This window comes from Oncorhynchus nerka, linkage group LG12 (assembly GCF_034236695.1).
Source record: "Oncorhynchus nerka isolate Pitt River linkage group LG12, Oner_Uvic_2.0, whole genome shotgun sequence".
NCBI classification, from domain to species: Eukaryota; Metazoa; Chordata; class Actinopteri; order Salmoniformes; family Salmonidae; genus Oncorhynchus; species Oncorhynchus nerka.
The window spans coordinates 45,511,183-45,536,581 of NC_088407.1; the positions used below are offsets into that span (position 1 = coordinate 45,511,183).

A 25,399-nucleotide genomic window follows, 5' to 3' on the forward strand; every position below is an offset into this window, starting at 1 on the left:
CAGGAGAGTGTTTTGAAGTTGAGTTTTTGAAAAAGGAAATATATAAAAGATATGCGAAGAAAGATGTAAATATATATATACACTGGACACGACAAGACGAGGACAAAGGATGTCTGACTGCTATGCCATCTTGGATTGATGGTAAAGAGCGAAAGAACAGACTGGTTGTACAACCACACAAAAACAAGGTTATTGAGCGGTTCTTTGTCAGGGGTGAGGGTGATATGTCTAACAATTTTTTGTTGTTGCATATCATTGAGGGTTCTTTACTGCTGTGATGGTTTAAAAAGTTTTACCGTAAACTACAGGCTACTGGTTGCAGTGAAAGGGTTCTTTACAGCTGTGATGGTTAAAAAGTTTTACCGTAAACTACAGGCTACTGGTTGCAGTGAAAGGGTTCTTTTCAGCTGTGATGGTTTAAAAAGTTTTACCGTACACTACAGGCTACTGGTTACAGTGAAAGCACGGTAAACAACAAGTTACTGATTTTTTGTATTTGTGCCAATGGTCTTGGAAGTGTACCAGTTTAAATGGTTATGGGTAACACTTTTTTTGGATAATCCATCTGTAGATGCTCTACAGACTATCAGTAACATTTACCAGCCCTAAACCTTATTCTAACTGTAACTTTATCAAGCAGTTGCTTATCAACAGATAGTTTGTTAACAATATGTCCATCTGTAGAGCATCTACAGATGGACTATCCGGACTATCCAAATTAAGTGTGTTCTATTATGTTGCAAAGGTTGAGCACCTTTCATCACATTTCACAGTAACTTAATAGCAGTTAGTTGCCTGTGAATTTTGCATTACCTAACTGGCACCCAAGTGTTTGTAAGTTTTTGTAAATATCACAGCTCCTCATCTCGGGATGGGCCACACTTTTTATGTGGACAATTGGTACAGCAGTCCCACACTCTTCCAGCATCTGCTCTTCAACAGCACAGGGGGCCGGGGCACAGTCAAGGCACAAAATTCCATGTTGAACTGCATCTTCGACGATTAATGTCCCTTTGGAGTTGCCCTTTTTTCTCCTCCCAAACGCGACCCTGTCTTTTTTTCCTCCCTTTGTCTGCTCTTGAGTGTTTTGTTTCACTCTTCCCGGCCTTGCCTTCTGTATTTCCAATGTGTTGAGCTGCTATCGATCTCTGACAGGCGTTCTGATGTTTTTTGCCCTCTCTATGTTCTCTGCATACTGTATTTAAGTTCATTCTACAGTTGTTCCATAAAGGACAGTTATGAAATTAGAAAAACTTGACTTTTTAATTGTTTTGGTGGCTTATGACTTGACGGCGGTCACAATTCCTGCCATGGAATTAATTTGCAATAGATGCAGCTATTCAAGTACTATGTAACAAATGTTAATATAATGTTATTACTAGTTTTACTACAAAGTTATGAGAAACTTAATGTAAAGTATTTCCGACTAATGCTGTATGGGGTGTATAGGTATCAAGACCAAATGGACATCCTTTCAAAATGAATAATCTGTCTGTTTAAGGGAGTGAGTGTGATGCCCACATTCTTTCCATCTGTCTCTGGATCAACATAAATGAGAGGTAAAGGGAACATTTAATAGAGCTTGCTTTACAAATCAATACAAATGTATCCAACAGGTCAACTGTATGTTTTTAACCCTTTCAAATACCACATGTTGCTATTTAGTTATCAAATGATACAGTGAGTGCACTGCCATAATCTTACTCTTAGAAAATTATATTGATTTAGCTCATATCTTATTAGTGAAGAGTATTTTGAATCTGCTTTAGATTACTTGTTCGGTGCACTTTGTCAGTGTCTAGTTGTTTGGGGACTCCAAGAGAGGGATGCTTGTAAATCCAGTCTTTAATGAATGTGGTTGAAGACAGACACAGAGCTAAAGATATAAGCTACATTTAATGTCTACACAGCTCTGGGTTTACAGTGTGTGTGTGTGTGTGTGTGTGTGTGCGCGGATGCGTATGGAATGCGTACATGGATCTGTGAGCCATCACTGTCTCCACTTCCACTCTTCCTGAGTTCCCCCTGCTTTCTGTCTAACAACAATGTAGAAAATTTAATGAATACATATTTAAACAATGACAAATTCACACCTTCGCCACTCTTCTCCCCTCCTCTTCCCTCAGCTCCCCCTGCTCTACGGCTTTCTGTCAACGAATCCTTGGTGGTAGACCCCGGGAAGGACGTGACCCTGTCATGCGAGGTGACCGCCGGATTGCCTAAACCCACCGTCACCTGGTCGCGCTACCTCAACCCGTTGCCGAGAAACTCGTTGGTAAGAGACGGGACTCTGGAGTTGCGCTCGGTGACGCCCGCCGACTCGGGCTTCTACAACTGCACTGCAGTCAACAATGTGGGGAACCCAGCCAAGAGGAACGTCAACCTCCTCGTCCGAAGTCAGTGTGTGTTTATGTTTGACTGTTTGGGCATGTCTAGAGGGTTTGAATTTGCACTGATACACAGTAGTATGTGTGTGTTTGACTGTTTGCAGTGATATACAGTTGGATCTGAAATTATTGGCACCCTTGATAAAGTTGAGCAAAAAAGACAACACAAAAACTGAGCTACAGTATATTGTATGCTAAAATGATGGGGAAATTATATTATTTTATACTAATACAATTGCTCAGAGAAAGATACTTTGTTAACAAGTAATATTTTTCTCAAAAAGAAAGGGGTCAAAATTATTGTATCCTTGCGAGGATAATGGCACTGTGCCTTTTCTAAAAACCCTTCCTCCATACAGAATCTTGGCAGATCCTTGATATCCTTGGACTGCCCTCTTCAATTTAAAGCAGAGGTTTTCAATGGGGTTCCAAAAACTTATGGCCATTGCAACATTTTGATTTTGTGGTCAATTAACCATTTCTTTGTGGATTTTGTGTGTGATTGGGGTTATTGTCTTGCTGAAAGATCCACTTGCGAAGTTTTTGGCTAAAATGTCCTTGTAATGGATAAAGTTCAGTGTGCCATTGACCTTAAGTGCCCCAGGACCAGTGGAAGCAAAATAGGCCCACAACATCAAAGATCCACCACCATCTTTGAGGTTATTTTTTCTCATGCATCATTATTTCAACACCAAGAGCTCTATTTTCATGTCATCTGACTATGGTGCTTTAAGCAAACTTTACATTTGTTGGATGACATGAAAATAGAGCTCTTTGGCCACACACCAGTGGAGGGTTTGGCATCGAAATAAGAATGCATAAGCAGAAAAATAACCCCATACCTACTGTAAAATAAGGTGGTGGATATTTTGTTTTGTGGCTATCTTGCCAGGTCCACAGAACAGTTGCCCCAGGATTTAAGCTTGTTTAGGTGGGGTTTTGAGAAGGTCAATCAGGCTTTCTTGTGTCTCCTTCAGCAGTTGTATCTTCCTATATTTACCAATGACCAAATTAAGTGTTCAAAGAAAAGAACCCCATCCCTACAATCAATTAGAGTGGAGGTTAGAAAATGCTGTGGGATTTCTTTGCTGCCTCTGGTACTACTACGGCCCTTGAATGTGTGCAAGACATCATGATTACACTTCAAAACACAATGTTCAACCCAGAGTCCAAAAACTGTGTGAGTCTTCCAGCATGACAACAACCCCAAACACACATAAAAGAGTGGCCAGTGAAGAGTCCAGATGTTTTATTTTTTATTCAAGAGCACACAAAGAGCATGTACAATACATACAAAACATAACGCTTCAGTCTTTTCACAAGTGCATAATGAGATTCATATGTTGAGTACATTTTTGTCTCTATAGAGCATAGAGTCTGAATAAGAATACAATATGGATAAAGCCACATCAGAAAAAAACAGAAATCCAGAAATTACAAAATGAAACCAGTACAATGTCAGGAACTCTGACCAGACATCTTCTTACCTATGCTGTCTTTGTTGCAAGATTGATGTAATTCTCTCCATGTCAGCAAGTTCCCTGCATAGACCTAACCACATTTCAATCTAGTACACACTTAACTGTACTGGGAAAATGGGGATCCGATGACGGGCTTCCAGTTGGTGGTGGGGAGGTGGAAGGTCGTTGGAAAACTTGTTGCAAAACAGTAAGTGGGAGACACAAGGTTTGAGTTAACATAAATACTCCACTAGCTTCATGCCCATTGGTTGAAAGAAAGGAAAGTGATTATTGCATGTGAGCCCATAGGTTAATCATTAATGATGGTGTAATTGCCTTAGTGTGCCACACTCATAGGCCAAATTTAATAGGTGAATGACATTCCACACGCTTGCTTATAGAAGGAGAGAGGTGACGCTAAGCTGATGAGGTACCATTATGACACTACCCTATAAATACCTACTATGCTGATGAGGTAACATTACAAATACTACCCTATAAATATCTGCTATGCTGATGAGGTATCATTATAACCACTACCATACCTGCTATGCTGATGAGTGAGATAGGTAGCGATGTGAATAACTCTACCTACATGTACATATTACCTCAATTACCTCGACACCGGTGCCTCCGCACATTGACATTGACTCTGTACCGGTACCCCCTGTACAGTCGTGGGCAAAAGTTTTGAGAATTACACAAATATTAATTTCCACTAAGTTTGCTTCTTCAGTGTCTTTAGATATTTTTGTCAGATGTTAGTATGGAATACTGAAGTATAATTACAAGCATTTCATAAGTGTCAAAGGCTTTTATTGACAAATACATGAAGTTGATGCAAAGAGTCAATATTTGCAGTGTTGACCCTTCTTTTTCAAGACCTCTGCAATCTGCCCTGGCATGCTGTCAATTAACTTCTGGGCCACCTCCTGACTGATGGCAGCCCATTCTTGCATAATAAATGCTTGGAGTTTGTCAGAATTTGTTGGTTTTTGTTTGTTCACCCACCTCTTGAGGATTGACCACAAGTTCACAATGGGATTAAGGTCTGGGGAGATCCTGGCCATGGACACAAAATATCGATGTTTTTGTTCCCCGAGCCACATAGTTATCACTTTTGTCTTATGGCAAGGTGCTCCATCATGCTGGAAAAGGCATTGTTCGTCACCAAACTGTTCCTGGATGGATGGGAGAAGTTGCTCTCGGAGGATGTGTTGGTACCATTCTTTATTCATGACTGCGTTCTTAGGCAAAATTGTGAGTGAGCCCACCCCCTTGGCTGAGAAGCAACCCCACATATGAATTGTCTCAGGATGCTTTACTGTTGGCATGACACAGGACTGATGGTAGTGCTCACCTTGTCTTCTCTTTACAAGCTTTTTTCCGGATGCCCCAAACAATCGGAAAGGGGATTTATCAGAGAAAATGACTTTATCCCAGTCCTCAGCAGTCCAATCCCAGTACCTTTTGCAGAATATCAGTCTGTCCCTGATGTTTTTACTGGAGAGAAGTGGCTTCTTTGCTGCCCTTCTTGACATCGGGCCATCCTCCAAAAGTCTTTGCCTCACTGTGCGTGCAGATGCACTTACACCTGCCTGCTGCCATTCCTGAGCAAGCTCTGTACTGGTGGTGCCCCGATCCCGCAGCTGAATCAACTTTAGGAGATAGTCCTGGCGCTTGCTGGACTTTCTTGGGCGCCCTGAAGCCTTCTTTGCAACAATTGAACCGCACTCCTTGAAGTTCTTGATGATCCGATAAATCATACTGGCAGCAATATCCTTGCCCGTGAAGCACTTTTTGTGCAAAGCAATGATGACGGCACGTGTTTCCTTGCAGGTACCCATGATTGACAGAGGAAGAACAATGATTCCAAGCACCACCCTCCTTTTGGACTTCCAGTCTGTTATTCGAACTCAATCAGCATGACAGAGTGATCTTCAGTCTTGTCCTCGTCAACACTTACACCTGTGTTAACGAGAGAATCACTGACATGATGTCAGCTGGTCCTTTTGTGTGTTTTAATGTTTTTGGGGGATTCAGTTAATTTGCATGGCAAAGAGTGACTTTGCAATTCATTCTGGAGTATATGCAAATTGCCATCATACAAACTGAGGCAGCAGACTTTGTGAAAATTCATTTTTGTGTCATTCTCAAAACTTTTGGCCACGACGGTATATAGCCCCGCTATTGTTATTTACTGCAGCTCTGAAGGTGGTTTGTCATATTTCTCTCCATTGAAAAGCACCGTCCTTGTAGCCTGGTTTGTTCTGAGATTTGAATGGAAAAATAATGGGACTTGATTTTTGCGCACCGAATGCCACGCAGACACCAAGAGGGACACTTGGCAATTGTAGTCTCTTATGGTCAATCTTCCAATGATATGCCTAGAAATACGTCACAATGCTGCAGAGACCTTGGGGAAACAAGAGAAAGAGTCCGTTCATTCCTGTCGCATTCACAGCCATATAAGGCGATCATGGAAGACGTAGCCTCAGAAATCCTGTGCATTTCCTGGTCGGTCATACATCTTGGTTTTGCCCGAAGCATTTGTTCTAAGGGACTCACAGTGAAAATCTTTGCATTTCTGGAAACGTAAGACTGTCTTCTTTCCAAAACTATCAATTCCAAGCATATTCGAGCATCTTTTCGTGACAAAATATTGCGCTTAAAACGGGCACGTCTTTTTATCCAAAAATGAAATACTGCCCCTAGAGTACTAACAGGTTAAAACCACTTAAGCCTACCCCTTACTTTTTCGAACATTCTGTTAAAAATCGCGTAACATTTCAGCGTCCTGCTACTCATGCCAGGAATATAGTATATGCATATGATTAGTATGTGTGGATAGAAAACACTCTGACGTTTCTAAAACTGGTTAAATCACGGCTGTGACTATAACAGAACGTGTGTTTCATCGAAAAGCGCAAGAAAAACTGATCACCGAAAACTGGAAAAAATATCAATGCGCCACTTGCATGTATTGTCTATGGGAAAGCAAATTACATGGGGCTGAGATTGCAAGTCCTACAGCTTCCACACGATGTCGCCAGTCTTGTCAATTGCCTGGGCTTTGTTTCTTGGTCAAACGAGTAAGAGAGAGCCCATTCCTTCCGGTCTCCGACAGGATGTTTTGGCAGAGAAATTTCCGACCATGATTTGAAGACGTGGAGCTATTGAATACACATCGCCCGTGATCAATTTGATAGATTATTAACGTTTACTAATACCTGAAGTTGGATTACAAAAGTATTTCGAAGTGTTTTGTGAAAGTTTATCATCGACTTTTTTAATTTAAAAAAATGACGTTGCGTTTTAAAACAGTGTTTTTTCCTGGATCACACACTTTTCATAGATCGATATTTAAGGTATATATGGACCGATTTAATCGAAAAAAAATACCCAATAGTGATGTTTATGGGACATCTAGGAGTGCCAACAAAGAAGCTCGTCAAAGGTAATGAATGTTTTATATTTTATTTCTGTGTTTTGTGCTATGCTAATTATTTTGTTTACGTCGCCTTCAGGTATTTCGGGGTGTTGCATGCTATCAGATAATAGCTTCTCATGCTTTCGCCGAAAAGCATTTTAAAAATCTGACTTGTTGGCTGGATTCACAACGAGTGTAGCTTTAATCCAGTACCCTGCATGTGTGTTTTAATGAACGTTTGAGTTTTAACGAGTGCTATTAGCATTTAGCATAGCGCATTTGCATTTCCAGATGGCTAGATGGGACGCATGTGTGTCGGGTGGGCTTAAGAGGTTAATTATTTGTTATTCTTATCTCTTACTCTTTGTTGTATTTTTTAAAACTGCATTGTTGATTAAAGGCTTGTAAGTAAGGTTGTAAAGGTTGGTAATTGGCACGTGACAAATACAATTTGATTTGATTTGAATTATACGACTTTACTTGATGAATGAAAAGTGACGATCCATTCAGACCACTATTTATCTGGTCAATACGTCAGTGTATTGTGTCTGTTTGTAACAGTGTGTTATATGTGATAATGTGAACGTATTATAAATTGTATTTTAATGTTTAACGACTCTTGGAAGATTAGTCCAAATGACGACTAAAAGAGATCCAAATCAGACCAGCCTTACTGATTGAACTTTTGTAAACTACATATCTTTTGAGGATGCATGTTCATTTTTCCAGCATTTTTTTTAGATAATCTTTTAGCCAAAGCAAAGAAATGTGTATCAGTTTAAGTGGATAGGAGTGGAGTGGAGTGTATGCACAGGAACAATACCTAGAAGGAGATGAAATGTGTCTGGGTGAATATCAATGCATGTGATATCCTGTATACCCTCTAGTGACACCCCATCCCGTGAGCGGGACCGTTGTCATCATCTGACACTAATTAGCATAACGCAACGGACATAAATATTACTTGAAAATATTCCTATTCATGAAAATCTAAAGTGAAATATATTGAGACACAGCTTAGCCTTTTGTTAATCACCCTGTCATCTCAGATTTTCAAAATATGCTTTACAGCCATAGCTAGACAAGCATTTGTGTAAGTTTATCGATAGCCTATCATAGCATTTGTCCAGCTAGCAGCAGGTAACTTGGTCACGGAAATCAGAAAAGCAATCAAATCGTTTACGGTTGATGAGCTTCAGATGTTTTCTCTCACGAGACTCCCAGTTAGATAGCAAATGTTACTTTTTTCCCGAAATATTATTTTTGTAGGCGAAATAGCTCCGTTTGTTCTTCACGTTTGGCTGAGAAATCGCCCGGAAATTGCAGTCACGAAAACGGCGAAAAATATTCCAAATTAGTTCCATAATATCGACAGAAACTTGTCAAACGTTGTTTATAATCAATCCTCAAGGTCTTTTTCAAATATCTATTCGATAATATATCCATCGGGACAATTCGTTTTTCAGTAGGACCGATTGGAGTAATGGCTACCTCTGTATTTTACAAGATGATCTCTCTGGGATCATCAGGTGACCACTTGCGCAATGTAGCCGCCTACGGGTATTCTTCAACATAAATGCGTAAAACTACGTCACAATGCTGGAGACATCTTCGGGAATACGGAGAAAGAGTGATCTGGTTGATAGCCCATTCACTGCTCAATAGAGACACATTAGGCACTTCCGGATTGGATTTTTCTCAGGCTTTCGCCTGCAACATCAGTTCTGTTATACTCACAGACAATATTTTTACAGTTTTGGAAACGTTAGAGTGTTTTCTATCCTAAGCTGTTATTTATATGCATATTCAAGCATCTTGTCCTGACAAAATATCCCGTTTATTACGGGAACGTTTTTTTTCTCCCAAAAATGAAAATACTGCCCCCTACTCACAAAAGGATAACATGCAGAATTTCTAAACCAAATTACTTGATTTTGCCTAAATATATGTGTTAAAGTACCTATTGATCCACACTTCGTCCAACACATAGCAGATATTTCTTTGTTCATTTTATTAATTTTATCAGGACTCATAAAAAAATGATTTTGTACTTTGAATTGGAATGCCTTTGTTTGGTTATGTAGTGGCTTTATATAGTGTTTTCCATACACTCCCCCAACTCTCCTCTGATATCTGCACATGTATTTCAACTTACCATACATTTCTACGATTCTCGGGCTCTTGACCAATTCTGCTGGTTTGTGTTATTTTTGAGCTGATCTTAACTTGTTTCTTCTATTGTTTCATATGTCCGAAAATAGCTTCTGGACATTATTAAAACAGCTATCACTAACCTCAATTTGGATGAAGATTTCTATTTCAATGAACTGGCGGTGCAGGACATACTGCTCACCCCGGACCAGGCCCTAATCCCTGACACTCGGAAGAGAAAGAGATGGCAATATAGAGGCCGACGTGCGGGTACCCTGATGAAACTACGGCGGCGATGAAATACAACACCTCTACCATCTGTTCTATTGGCGAATGTACAATCACTGGAGAACAAACTGGATAAGCTTTGTTCGAGACTTTCCTACTTTCCTCAACGGGAACTGAAGAACTGGAATACCCTATGTTTCTCTGAAAATTCGGCTGAACAAGGACATGAATAATATTCTAGCTATTTTTTTATATGCATCCGCAGGACAGAACGGCAGTGTCGGGTACAGTGCCTTGCAAAAGTATTCATCCACTTTGGAATTTTTCCTATTTTGTTGCAATCAGAAGACATTCATTTACTCAATAAATGTTCCTTTTGTTCGATGAAGTCTCTTTATATCCAAAAACCTCCGTTTTGTTAGCGCGTTTTCTTCAGTAATCCACAGGCTCAAACTCAGTCAAAACAATCAGACAAAAAAATCTAAATTGTATCCGTAAAGTTCATAGAAACATGTCAAACGATGTTTATATTCAATCCTCAGGTTGTTTTTTAGCCTAAATTATCTTTAATATTTCAACCGGACAATAACGTCGTCAATATAAAAGGTAAACAAGAAACCTGAAAAAGCTCTGCGACACGTTAGGGTCCACTCGTTCAGACTGGTCTTACTCCCTCATTTATAAGAATACAAGCCTGAAACGATTTCTAAATACTGTTTACATCTGGTGGAAGGCATAGGAACTGCAAATGGAGTCCTAAGGTCAATGGATACTGTAATGGCATTGAATAGAAAACTACAAAACCAAAAGAAACTACTTCCTGAATGGATTTTTCTCAGGTTTTCACCTGCTAAATCAGTTCTGTTATACTCACAGACACTATTTCAACAGTTTCGGAAACTCTAGAGTGTTTTCTACCCAAATCTACTATATGTATATCATATCTTCTGGGCCCGAGTAGCAGGCCGTTGAATTTGGGCATGTGTTTCATCCAAAATTCCGAATGCTGCCCCCTACCCTAGAGAGGTTAATCTATATCTAAGACCTTGCTGCTGTGTCTTCTACCGTACTTCCTATTCTCTTTGCTAATGATACCAATTAGATTTTTGATTCACTAATTAATGAAGCCAACTCAGGCATGCCCATATTTTCTGAATGGTTCCAGATAAAAACAAACATATTTAAATGTTTAAAAAAATCCAAGAATAAGAAATGTTGTTGAAAAAAGTCACATCCACTAGACTCCTAATAGATACTTTTTGACATAACCTTTTTTTTACTAGGCAAGTCAGTTGACAATGACAGCCTACCCTGGCCAAACCCTAACCCGGATGACGGTGGGCCAATTGTGCACCACTCAGGAGCCCTGATGAAACATTGTATTGGAAAGACCATTGATCAGAAATACAGTGTAGACATTGTTAATCTTGTCAATGACTATTGTAGCTGGAAACAGATTTTTTTAATGGAAAATCTACATAGGCGTACAGAGGCCCATTATCAGCAACCATCACTCCTATGTTCCAATGGCACGTTGTGTTAGCTAATCCAAGTTTATCATTTTAAAAGGCTAATTGATCATTAGAAAACACTTATGTTAGCACAGCTGAAAACTGTTCTGATCAAAGAAGCAATAAAACTGACCTTCTTTAGACTAGTTGAGTATCTGTAGCATTAGCATTTATGGGTTCGATAACAGGCTCAAAATGTCCAGAAAGAAATAACTTTCTCCTGAAACTCGTCAGTCTATCCTTGTTCTGAGAAATGAAGGCTATTCCATGTGAGAAATTGCCAAGAAACTGATGATCTCGTACAATGCTGTGTACTACTCCCTTCACAGAACAGTGCAAACTGTCTCTAACCAGAATAGAAAGAGTGGGAGGCCCCGGTGCACAACTGAGCAAGAGGACAAGTACATTAGTGTCTAGTTTGAGAAACAGATGCCTGACAAGTCCTCAACTGGCAGCTTCATTAAATAGTACCCGCAAAACACCAGTCTCAACATCAACAGTGAAGAGGCGACTCCGGGATGCTGACCTTCTAGTGTATATATATATATATATATATATATATATTTTTTTTTACAAGCACCTTATAAACTGTATGCACCAAAAACCCTGTTGTTTTGACAAATGGCAATTCATCACTCATACTGATTAGGGGGTAAATCAGGTTGTATGCGCTGTCTGCAGCAAAGTGATGAAATCTGTTGGTATTATCACAAAGATTAGTGCTTTGGTTCATCAGGCTTGCGTTCTAACTCTATGCTATAGCTTAATTTACCCATATCTAATTTACTATAATATTGTCTGGGCCAGTACATATGCATCCTACCTATACAAATTACTCATCATCCAAGGCTAGACACCTTCTCTAATTACCTTGCTCCATCTGCACCTTTGTTTAAGAAACACTAATGATTTAATCTACAAATACTCATACCTCCCAGGTTACCTAAACCCTTCAATGGATTCATCCAGGTTAATTTTGAAGTGCATCTACAGTATATAACACAAGACACTGTGATATCCTTCACCCTCCCCAATGCTGCACCTCACATAGTCAAATCTCTATCAGATATAGAGGTACCATACTCTGGAATTCTTATCTTCACATTGACAAAACATCATCCCTCAATAGCTTCAAGAAAAGACTGGGGGTCAACCTGATAAACCAAGCTATTCAGTAATCAACTCCATATAATCTAACTCTCACATGCACACAAACACATTTAAACAAAACATGATTTATTTTTCATGATTACTAATCAATTCATTTATATATTTAGAATTAGTAGGTTTTGTTATCAGTTTTAACAAACCTTTTTATTTGTGTACTTATGTGTTGTATATTGTTTTGTTGTGGTGTGGTTTTCATATCAGCCCTCGGGCTTCCAACCACACCTGCAACCCATTTTTTTTGTTGTTATCTATGTTGTTGTCTATCACTTGTTTTCTTTAGTGCGAATAAGTAAACCCATAAAATATATTTTGATGTCATTAGTTCCAGTACAATACATCAACATCAATTACAACATTTTCATTGATCAGACACAACAGTTCTATATTAATTTATGTTTTATTCACCTGTAAGAAAGCCTGTCCCTTTAAGAGTGACTAACGACATTGCAGCTAGCTCAGTGTTAATTAACCCAACTCCAAAATTCAGCATGCCCTTTGTGGCTGAGCAGAGATTCTCCGGTTTTCGAATAATATTATTCTGTTTTATCCTTTACTGTGCGTGAATGCAACTCCTGATGAAGTTGTCAATGTTTTAGTCATATTTTCACAATTGTACAGCATTTTATGCACTTGTTTTGATGCTAGCTAAGACACTACCGTTAATGGAGGACAGGTAATGGCAGACTGAACAAAGTTATATAGAGCACCTCAAGATAAAACGTAATATTCAATATCGGCAATTTAGACTCAAATATTAGCACTACACAATCTGGTGGGGGATAACCTTCAATCTGGATAATAACACAAAACAAATCTTAAGACTAGAGACATTTATCGACAAATATTACGAAAACAAGCAAAACCCAAACATGACGGAGAGTAAGACAGGGGAACCGATTCCAAAACGAAAACGTGACTCTTCTACAGACACAGACTATTTTATATTTTCACCACCGGGAATGGTGAAGGTCGAAACCGATCTGTTAAAGTCAATAAATGACAAACTGGGTATACTTGAATTGGTTAGTAAGGATATAAAAGAGTAGAAAAGAGAAGGCAAGCCTCGAGATGAAAAAGCTGTGACTTTGGAGAAGGAAACAAACAAACTAAAAGGGACAGTCAATAAGATTGAAACTGAAGTCAATTAAATTAAAAAGGAGAACATAGATTCTGAGAGAAGCCTTACTGGACATACAAACTAGATCCATGAGAGAGAATCTGGTGCTTACAGGTATCCAGGAGAAAGAAGGGGAAGTTCCTGAATCTGTAGTTAGAGAGTTCCTCCTTACAGCGCTTCAGATCCCACGCGAAGCTATCGACAAAATCCAACTTGAAAGTGTACACCGCTTTGGACAGAGAAGCCAACGTATGAATGCCCAATCGTTGCCAAATTTGCTTAATTTAAAGATAAAATAATGGTTAAAAGCCTGGGTAAAAGACTTGCTGGGACCAAAATTGACATTAATGATCAGTTTCTGAAGGAAATTGCAGAACGGCGTAAAGTTCTGTATCCAATTTTCTAAGAAAATAGATTAGAAGGGAAACGAGTAACTCTCGTCGTTGATGAAATATATATTGATAACCAGTTGTTCAGAGACAACGGTTATTTTAAAAATGACAAAGTTCTCATAGATGAGGAAAATAATGAAACACAATTCTAGCCCGGTTATGGATTGTAACAATACAATAAAAAAAAGCTTTTGAATATATGTTCACATATAACTAATTGGAACACACAGGTGTAACAGTATAACTTTAGACCATCCCCTCGCCCATACCCGGGCGCGAACCAGGGACCCTCCGCACACATCAACAACAGTCACCCACGAAGCATCGTTACCCATCGCTCCACAAAAGCCGCGGCCCTTGCAGAGCAAGGGGAACCACTACTTCAAGGTCTCAGAGCAAGTGACATCACCGATTGAAACGCTATTTAGCGTGCACCACCGCTAACTAGCTAGCCGTTTCACATCCGTTACACAAGCACTAATTCAACATGGTGAAGATAAAATCTATGTAAACAGAAGGCACAGTATGTGTGGATGGTGTGGTGTGTGTTTATTTTTTTATTATATTTGTTGAGTGAGTGAGTAATGAAATGGTTGCATGTTTGGGAAAGTTGAGTGAGTGAGTAATGAAATAGTATCATAGCATATCCCAGAACCAATGTATTGCTGTGAGCCGGGGTATGAGAGGGCTTTCAATGTTGTTCAGATGATGGATATACTTTTATAATAAATTATAAGTCTTATTTATTTATTGTCCAATCGTGGAACAGATTTAAAATAAATGATATCTAATATTTATTTATGATCCTAATTTAATGGTACGGTCCACAACCCTATAACCTAGACACCCACCTGAATGACCCAGATACTAAGGAGAATGGGTCTGCTGTAAGCGGTCTATATGCAGCCAAAGTGCGGTCAGAGACCAAGAGCAGGACTGCCCCCTCAAGATTCTGAGCCTGCTTGGCAGGGTTGGTCCTGCAAAGCCAAAGCCCACTAAAGGGAGAGCATACTGGTGGCACAAAATCAAAAGTCTGACTGCATGGAGATGCTTGGGAATATGGTCAATACGGGTGACCGTGTTGTGGGTGTGTCAGTACACCTGTACATTTGACCTTCATCATCTAGGATGTGACAATGGTTAATAAAATCTCTCAATTTCTGCCCATTTTTTTGCGCGGTCTTGCAGGCCTTCTCATGCAGCTGCAACAGTAAGTGCATTTGTAAATCAGGACCTTTCATGAGTTGGGCTCTGGGATTGTGCAACTGTTGAGAATGTGAGTTTATGGTTGTGTGGGGGGAAAGGGTTGAGTGTGTGTCGGTGTATGTGTGTATCCCACAAATGTTGCGAAGGAGTAAAATATGTTAGGGACAATAGAGGATGATCCACAGCTATATATAATACAAATCGAGGTGAGGGTGATGGAAATGCATTTGGCAGTTGATCTACTTCAATTCGGTAAATGGCACTGTGTGCTCTTTTTGAAGGATGGATCCCAGTCTGTTCAGGGCTATGGGATGCGGGGGGTCGGAGGTGGTCTGCCGGGCATTGGGATGACGGCCCAGCTCGGGATGAGGAGGGCTTTTAGCGGGTGGAATGATGGGGACCAATTGGAGGTTTACTTAGTAGCAATGCAAATATCATGGTACAGCTATATAGACACTCAATCATCATGTTACTTTTTAATGGTACGTTTACAAACATATATTTTCATAAATAGAATTGAAAGTTGTGTCCCATTATGGTAAGTGGTGAAATAAGTGTAGCCAGTTACAATTGTAATGGCCTAGCAAAAAGGAAGAAGAGACTATCAGTATTTACCTGGATAAAAGAGAAGGAATATATAATAGTTAACCCACTGTTCCTAGGCCGTGATTGAAAATAAGAATTTGTTCTTAACTGACTTGCCTGGTTAAATAAAGGTAAAATTAAAATAAATGTTTAAAAAATGTAGATTACGTTTTTTGGAAAAAGAACTGGGGGGAGGGGAGAAATATATTTCTCCCATGGGCAAAGAAATTCAAAAGGGGTGATGGTTTTAATTAACAGTCATTTTGATCCAAATGTGCAAATTGTCCAAACAGATTATCAAGGTAGATGGATTATTTTAAATGTTATTGGACAATAAACAGATATGGCTTATAAAACTATACAGTCCGAATAATGATGATCCAAGCTTCTTTGAAAATATACAGTAGGGCAAAAAACTATGATGAGATGAGAGAGGCCTGTAGGTACACATAGGTACACTTCAACTATGACAGACAAAATGAAAAAAAAAATCCAGAAAATCACATTGTAGGATTTTTAATGAATATATTTGCAAATTATGGTGGAAAATGGGAAAAGTCCAGGGCTGGATGGCATGCCAGTGAAAGTATACAAAACTTGTTTTGATATACTCAAAGGACCATTATTAGCATGTTTTAACCACTCATATATAAATGGTAGATTATCAGACACGCAACAAGAAGGTCTGATATCAATATTACTGAAACAGGACCCAAGTGGTGTATATATAAAGATCCAGTCCATTTAAAAATTGGAGACCTCATACACTTCAGTGTTGTGATGCAAAGATCCTAGCAAAATGCTTGGCGCATAGAATTTAAAAAGTATTTTCAGATATTATTTATCCTAATCAGACAGGTTTTTTTACATGGACAATACATTGGAGATAATATAAGACAAGTACTGGAAACAATAGAATACTATGAAATATCGGGTACAACAGGCCTGGTTTTCATAGCTGATTTTGAAAAGGCTTTTGATAAAGTACATTTACATTTACATTTAAGTCATTTAGCAGACGCTCTTATCCAGAGCGACTTACAAATTGGAGTTTATATATAAATGCCTACATGGTTGGGATGGTGTTCTTCGGCTTGCAAGCGTCCCCCTTTTTCCTCCAAACATAACGATGGTCATTATGGTCAAACAGTTCTATTTTTGTTTCATCACACCAGAGGATATTTCTCCAAAAAGTACGATCTTTGCCCCATTTGCAGTTGCAATCCGTAGTCTGGCGTTTTTATGGCGGTTTTGGCGCAGTGGCTTCTTCCTTGCTGTTGTCAAAGTGTGTTCATCTCTCTCCTTCCTGAGCTGAATGACGGCTGCGTGGTCCCATGGTGTTCATACTTGCGTACTATTGTTTGTACAGATGGACGTGGTTCTTTCAGGCGTTTGGAAATTGCTCCCAAGGATGAACCAGACTTGTGGAGGCTTACAATGTTTTTTCTGAGGTCTTGGCTGATTTCTTTTGACTTTCCCATGATGTCAAGCAAGAGGCACTGAGTTTGAAGGTCGGCCTTGAAATACATACACAGATAAACCTCCAATATACTCCAATTATGTCAATTAGCCTATCAGAAGCTTCTGGGGCCATGACAACATTTTCTGGAATTTTCCAAGCTGTTAAAAGGCACAGTCAATAATGTAACGTAAACTTCCTAACCGACTTGTCCAAACTATAGTTTTAAAAATAAATTTGTGGAGTGTTTGAAAAACTAGTTTTAATGTGTCACAATAGTAATCATACAGTACCAGTCAAACATTTGGACACACCTACTCATTCCAGGGTTTATCTTTAGTTTTACTATTTTCTAATAATAATATTGATGACATCAAAACTATGAAATCGCACATATGGAATCATGTAGTAGCCAAAAAAGTGTCAAACAGATAAACCAAACAGATTTTATTTTACATTTGAGATTCTTCAAAGAAGCCACCCTTTGTCTTGATGACAGCTTTGCACACTCTTGGCATTCTCTCAACCAGCTTCATGAGGTGGTCACCTGGAATACATTTGATTTAACAGGGGTGCCTTGTTAAAAGTTAAATTGTGGACTCTTTCTTTCTTAATGTGTTTCAGGCAATCAGTTGTGTTATGACAAGGTTGAGGTGGTATACAGAAGATAGCCCTATTTGGTAAAAGACCAAGTCCATATTATGCAGAACAGCTCAAGTAAACAAAGAGAAATGACAGTTCATCATTACTTTAAGGCATGAAGGTCGGTCAATACGGAACATTTCAAGAACTTTAAGTCCAGTCGCAAAAAACATCATGCGCTATGACGAAACTGGCTCTCATGAGGACCGCCACAGGAAGGGAAGACCCAGAGTTACCTCTGCTGCAGAGGATAACTTCATTAGAGTTACCAGCCTCAGAAATTGCTGCCCAAATAAATGCTTCACAGAGTTCAAGTAACAGACACATCTCAACATCAACTGTTCAGAGGAGACTGCGTGAATCACTTCAAAACCACTTCAAAAGGACACCAATAGGAAGAAGAGACTTGCTTGGGCCAAGAAACACAAGCAATGGACATTAAACCGGTGGAGTAGGTGAACTTATGATCTCTGCATGTGTGGTTCCCAACGTGAAGCATGGAGGAGGAGGTGTGATGGTGTGGGGGTGCTTTGCTGGTGACACTGTGATTTATTTAGATATCAAGACACACTTAACCAGCATGGCTATCACAGCATTCTACAACGATATGCCATCCCATCTGGTTTACGCTTAGTGGGACTATCATTTGTTTTTCAACAGGGCAGTGACCCAAAACACACATTCAGGCTCTGTAATGTCTATTTGACCAAGAAGGTGAGTGATGGAGTGCTGCATCAGATGACCTGGCCTCCACAATCTCCCGACATCAACCCAATTGAGATGGTTCAGGATGATTTGGATTTCAGAGTAAAGGAAAAGCAGCCAACAAGTGCTCACCAAATGTGGGAACTCCTTCGAAATGGAAAAGCATTCCTCATGAAGCCAAGCTAGTTTGCATGCTTGGCAAAGCATGGAGTTGCGATGTTTTTATTTTTCCTTTCCTGCACTCTCACTGGTACTAGAGATGTTACATCAAAGCAGCTAACTTCCAAGCAGTGTGCTGATGTGTGCAGTATCACTTTATCAGAAGCACGTCATCAATGAAGCTTTGTTTTGATCACCTGTTTTTTCAAACTGTGTGTTGCAAAATGCGAGATCCCACTTATTTCGCCGTGGCCCTTTCTGATTTCCAGCTGCTTTCAAACACGGACCTCTACTGCACGTGTATTTACAAATATAGTTAGGATTCTGTACAAAATTAATCACCTGACTGGTATGCAACATTCAGCGATGTAAGGGTATGAGGTGGAATATTGTTGAAGGCAAACTATTTTTTAAATTTAGTATAGTATAAGCTTCTGTCTTAAGCATCCTAAATATTGCCATATATTCAGTTTCTTTTAAATAGTCAACTTGAAGGCAAAAAAGAGAAGCATGATGTAAGATCCAAACCTGGTATTCTATCTGATTATAAGCTACTAAAGCCAATGACTTTACCGCGGCTCCACAGTGTTTAAATGAAATTGGAGAAAAAATACTTCTATCTGTCAATCACACACTGCTATTTATTGCTGACCAGCAGATGTATTTAATATGCGTTGTAAACAGATAATGAAACTCTGGTTAATTAACTGTTTTTCGGAAACAATTTGGTGAAATCGCCGAAGCCTTCAGAAAGCCTTGGTTTCCCACCCCTAGGTGGCACCCTATAAGGTCCTCATTTGTACCTTTAGTTTTATGTACAGTTCATACCTCAGATAGTACATTTCTTACATATAGTCCACAGGTACAAAATGTACTTTTAGAAAATGTACATTATGTCTTCATAGGGTTCCACCACAGTGACAAAGCCATATTTTCCTATAGTAGAGGACAAAAATAAGCCTCTACCATAGACCACTTTAAAAGTGATGTCTAATTCCTATTGGAATCCAGCAATAGTTAGGATTTTTGAGAATGACTACCAGGAACATTGTGAGGTGACTGCCTAAGCCATTTAAACTGGAACAACCATTTCAGTTATGGGTGCACAAAAAATTTACTGATTGGATAGTTGAGAAATGTATGTTATTTATCTTTGTGTAGCATTATGCAAAAACACAGATATAAAAAAACTATTTTGTAATTGAGCATGATTATGGTACACATTTGGCTTTTAAGGGTACCACCTCAGTGACAAAGCCATTAGTTCAATTTATTTGGCAGAAATGTACCTTCACATGTACCCCTTTTTTGAGAGTGAGAGTGTGATGACTGTACCTTTTTTAATTGAAAATATTGGCTACATAAATGTACCATTATACTCTATATCACATTTTACTAAAAGGTACTGCACAGTACCTGAGGGTTCATTATGTGTATTTTGATATTTTCGATGGGACAGTCATTGTTGTTAGGGTGGATCTCTCTCCTTTTCTCATTGTTTATTCTCTTTTTAATTTCCCTCTATTCTTCTCCCTCCCTCCCTCACTCCCTGCTCACACCTACGTGCCCTGCTTGTTCCCTCCCTCATTCTTACTTCATCACTTTCCCTCTACCTTTTCCTCTTCTTTCATCCTCTTCCCATCCTCTCTTTCTTATGCTCTCTCCTTCCTCCTTATTTCTTTCTCTCTTATACTTTCCACCTTCTCCCACCCCATTTTTCCTTACCCATCTCTCCCTTTCTCCTTCCTTACCCCTCTTTCCCTCCTCTTGCCTTCCTTTCCTCCTCTTCCCCTCCCTACACACCCCTCTCTCCTTCCTCCTTCAACCAACTCCTTCCCTCCCTACACCCCTCCTCCTTCTCTCCCCTTCCTCAACCCCCTTCTATTCCCCTTCCCTCCATCTCTCACTTCAGGTATGGGTAACCTTACCTTCCAGATCACACCTGACTCCAACAAGGACAGTGAGAGCATCCAGATGGGCCGTGACCTCAAGCTTTCCTGCCACGTGGATGCGGAGCCCCAGGACAAGGTCAACTGAATAATAATAATAATAATAATAATAATAATAGGGTATGACCTCTTTATAATGTCTTATAATGGTCTCATAATGATGCAGACTAAATAAGTTGAGAGAATTGAGAGGGATGAACATTTTATTTAAAGAGACATATGCCTTGTTAAAATACGTTATAAAAGGCTATTACATGCTTATAACAAGTTACAATGAATTCAGTAAAGTACAGTACCAGTCAAAAGTTTGGACACCTACTCATTCAAAGGTTTTTCTTTATTTTTACTATTTTCTACATTGTAGAATAATAGTGAAGACATCAACACTGTGAAATGACACATATGGAATCATGTAGCAACAAAAAAAGTGTTAAACATATTTTAGATTTTAGATTCTTTAAAGTAGCCACCCTTTACCTTGATGACAGCTTTGCGCACTCTTAAGCATTCTCTCAACCAGCTGCACCTGAAATGCTTTTTCAACAGTCTTGAAGGAGTTTCCACATATGCTGAGCACTTGTTGGCTGCTTTTCCTTTACTCTGCGGTCCAACTCATCCCAAACCATCTCAATTGGGTTTAGGTCGGGTGATTGTGAAGACCAGGTCATCTGATGCAGCACCTCATCACTCGCCTTCTTGGTCAAATAGCCCTTACACGGCCTGGAGGGGTGTTGGGTCATTGACCTGTTGAAAAACAAATGATAGTCTACCAAGTGCAAACCAGATAGGATGGCGTATCACTGCAGAATGTTTCCCGGCCCAAGCAAGTCTCTTCTTATTATTGGTGTCCTTTAGTAGTGGTTTCCTTGCAGCAATTCAACAGTTGATGTTGAGATGTGTCTGTTCCTTGAACTTTGTGAAGCATTTATTTGGGCTGCAATTTCTGAGGCTGGTAACTCTAATGAATGTATCTTCTGCAGCAGAGGTAACCCTGAGTCTTCCATTCCTGTGGCAGTCCTCATGAGAGCCAGTTTCATCATAGCGCTTGATGGTTTTTGCTACTGCACTTGAAGAAACTTTAAAAGTTCTTGAAATTTTCCGAATTAAATTACCTTCATGTCTTAAAGTAATTATGGACTCTCGTTTCTCCTTGCTTATTTGAGATGTTCTTTCTATAGTATGGACTTGGTATTTTACCAAATCTTCTGTATACCACCTCTACCTTGTCACAACACAAGTGATTGGCTCAAACACTGTCATGCCTGCTCCCGCTCTTCCTCCCTCTGGTGCTCGAGGGCGCCAGACTTCCCAACATTACACACTCAAGGCACTTTCAGTACGCACACCTGCCTCTCCCCGTCATGTGCATCAACGCTCATTGGACTCACGTGGACTCAATTACTTGTGTAATTTCCTTCCCTATATCTGTCTGTTTCCTAGCTCTGTTTCCTGCTTCGGGATTGTTTGTCATATGTCCTTGTTTACCCATGTGCTGATGCTGTTCCTGTCTTGTTCTTTGTCCGTTCCTGAATAAATGTTTGACTCCCTGTACCTGCTTCTCCTGTCTGCCGTTGGTCCTCACAAACACATGAATTGAAATGCATTCCTGGTGACTACCTCATGAAGCTTGTTGAGAGAATGCCAAGCGTGTGCAAAGCTGTCATCAAGGTAAAGGGTGGCTACTTTGAAGAATCTCAAATATAAAATATATTTGGATTTGTTTAACACTTTCTTGGTTACTTCATGATTCCATATGTGTAATTTCATAGTGTTGATGTCTTCACTACTATTCCACAATGTACAAATGTTTAAACATAAAGAAAAACCCTTGAATGAGTAGCTGTTTCCAAACTTTTGACTGGTACTGTGTGTGTGTGTGTGTGTGTGTGTGTGTGTGTGTGTGTGTGTGTGTGTGTGTGTGTGTGTGTGTGTGTGTGTGTGTGAATATATTAACACAATTAAATAACATCTTGCTATATTATTATACTATTAGGTGAACTACACGTGGTACCAGAACGCGGTGCTCATCTACAACTCGGACAGCCTGATTGTGCTGCACAGCGACCCAGACATGGCGCCTGGTACTAGCAGTCTGGAGATCGTGGACATGAAGTTCCACGACCAGGCCACCTACAGCTGCGTGGCCAACTTCCCCGGGAGCACAGTGCCCGAGCTGAGGGTAGATGTCAACATCACCCAGAACAGCGGTAAGGGAACTGTTCCTTTGTTCTGTTACCATGTTCACATGCTATTAGAGTTATTGGACGCTCCTAGTTCCAAGTGGGAAATTTCACATTACCATCCAAGTCGGAATTACAAGTGGGAAACGCAGAGAGAATGTTGTTACCCGAGTTGCCGAGTAGTGACGTTTCACCACTGACCTTTCACCTTTTCAACCAAAAGATGACAACAAATCCATTTATGATAATTACAACCTTATCAGTAGGGATCATTTTATTTATTTGATCAGGGAATCATACTGAGACCAAGGTCTCTTTTACAGATTAATTACATAAATGACAGAAAATACACACATCAAATATAAATTCAAAATGCAAGCAGAAAGAAGAACACAGTCATAAAAAACGAACACATTCATCAGTAATAAGGTCCTCAATCAGCTTTCTGAATTACCCTGGAGGCACCAGAACATCAAATTGAAGAACATTTTGAAGAAAACTAAAAGCTGATTTCTATAACTCAGTAGAGACAAAAGCAATTTCCAGAGTTAGCCATCCCTGAGACAGGGTGTGGTATGTCATATGTCTAAAGTTTACCAATGACTTTTAGTAAAAGGGCTTTATAAATTAAAACTTTTTTTTTCTGAGGTCTTGGCTGATATCTTTTGATTTTCCCATGATGTCAAGCAAAGAGGCATTCAGTTTGAAGGTCGACCTTGAAATACATCCACAGGTACACCTCCAATTGACTCAAATGATGTCAATTAGCCTATCAGAAGCTTCTAAAGCCATGACAACATTTTCTGGAATTTTCCAAGCTGTTAAAAGGCACAGTCAATAGTGTAACGTAAACTTCTTACCCACTGGATTGTGATACAGTGAATTAATCTGTCTGTAAACGGTTGTTAAAAAAATTACTTGTATCATGCACAAAGTAGATGTCCTAACCATCTTGCCAAAACTATAGTTTGTTAACAAGAAATGTGTGGAGTGGTTGAAAAACGAGTTTTAATGACTCCAACCTAAGTGTATGTAATCTTCCGACTTCAACTGTATATATAACCACTTTAATATCCAATAAAAATGGCCTTGCCAATGTCAACATTTAACCTCACTCACTCTCCCCCTCCACCCTTCGTGCTGTCCTCATCTTTCTTTCTTTTTCTTTCTTTCTATAAACCCTGGTTTCCTTTTGGGCAACCCTTTCTAAAATATTTTCTCCCTCCCTCCCTCCCTCTTCCTCTCTCTTCCACTCTTCTCTTTATCTCTCCATCTCCCTCCTCACTCCCCCTCTCTCCCATCCCACTCCCTTCACACTCCCTCTTACACCCTTCCCCCTTTCTGCCCCCCCTCACAGTTACTCCCCCAATTTTAACGGTGCCAGAAGGGGGCCAGGTGGTGAGCGTGAGGGAGGGAGGCACCACCGACCTGGTGTGCCTGGTTGATGGCAAGCCCCGCCCACCCGTGCTTTGGTCGCGTGCCGACAAGGACCTGACCATGCCCACGGGTGAGTGGGCGGTGGAAACACGCGACGGGCGCCTCCGCCTGACCAATGTCACCCGCGACCTGATGGGTGCCTACCGCTGCCAGACGGCGCCATACAATGGCCTCAACGTCAAGCCACGTCAGGCACAGGTTCACCTGAATGTACAATGTGAGTCGCAAAGTGCTACATTTTCCATGAGATGTCTGTTTATTGAGCTCTGGATGGAAATAAAAAGTATTTCCCAAGTGTTTCTCCTGGTCCTGGTGACCTACAGTGGGGCAAAAAAGTATTTAGTCAGCCACCAATTGTGCAAGTTCTCCCAATTAAAAAGATGAGAGAGGCCTGTAATTTTCATCATAGGTACACTTCAACTATGACCGACAAAATGAGGAAAAAAAATCCAGAAAATCACATTGTACTGGGCAAGTCAGTTAAGAACAAATTCTTATTTTCATTGACAGCCTAGGAACAGTGGGTTAACTGCCTGTTCAGGGGCAGAACAACAGATTTTGAACCTTGTCAGCTCTGGGATTTGAACTTGCAACCTTTCAGTTACTAGTCCAATGCTCTAACCACTAAGCTACCCTGCCGCCCCAGAATTTTTTTTGAATTTATTTGCAAATTATGGTGGAAAATAAGTATTTGGTAAATAACAAAAGTTTATCTCAATACTTATACCCTTTGTTGGCAATGATATAGGTCAAACGTTTTCTGTAACTCAATCAACAATTTGTTCAAATCTATAGCTAGTTGTATTAGATTAGAATGGACTGCAGACACTGTCTCAATTCACTTTCAAACTCACACTGGACCGAAGTAAGCTAACGATAACGCTTAAATGGGGTCGAATGCACTGTTACTAACATACACAACAACGTTGCTAATTAACAAATGGTATCAGAAACCAACGCGTCTAAGTGTGCATACCCTGTTTGTTTGTGTGAGCAATTAGCGACTAATCTATTAACAAACACTCCCCTTGGTTACATTTAGACTTCTTGGTGGTCTGCAGTAAGAGTGCTTTTGCCTGCTGCGCTTCAATAATGCTTCCATTGTGAAGCGGGCTCGTTCATAAAGTTCAAAACCCTAAAAGCCTTAGAATTCATGAAGATTTCTCTTCTCTTGGCACCATCACAAAGGCAAGCCAGAGAGCCTATTCATTAACTGTATGGTATGTGATGT

At 39.8% G+C, this 25,399-nt stretch overlaps 1 protein-coding gene across 1 annotated transcript in view; it reads left to right on the top strand.

The window, feature by feature from the left end:
* LOC115138781 (MAM domain-containing glycosylphosphatidylinositol anchor protein 1-like) overlaps window positions 1–25,399 on the top strand; it is a 324,659-nt gene that overhangs the window by 200,046 nt on the left and 99,214 nt on the right. The window contains exons 6-9 of the mRNA XM_065025612.1: window positions 2,127–2,396; window positions 20,515–20,630; window positions 22,545–22,758; window positions 24,089–24,385. Of these exons, the coding sequence (XP_064881684.1) occupies window positions 2,127–2,396; window positions 20,515–20,630; window positions 22,545–22,758; window positions 24,089–24,385 (897 nt within the window). The remainder of the gene's footprint in view (window positions 1–2,126; window positions 2,397–20,514; window positions 20,631–22,544; window positions 22,759–24,088; window positions 24,386–25,399) is intronic.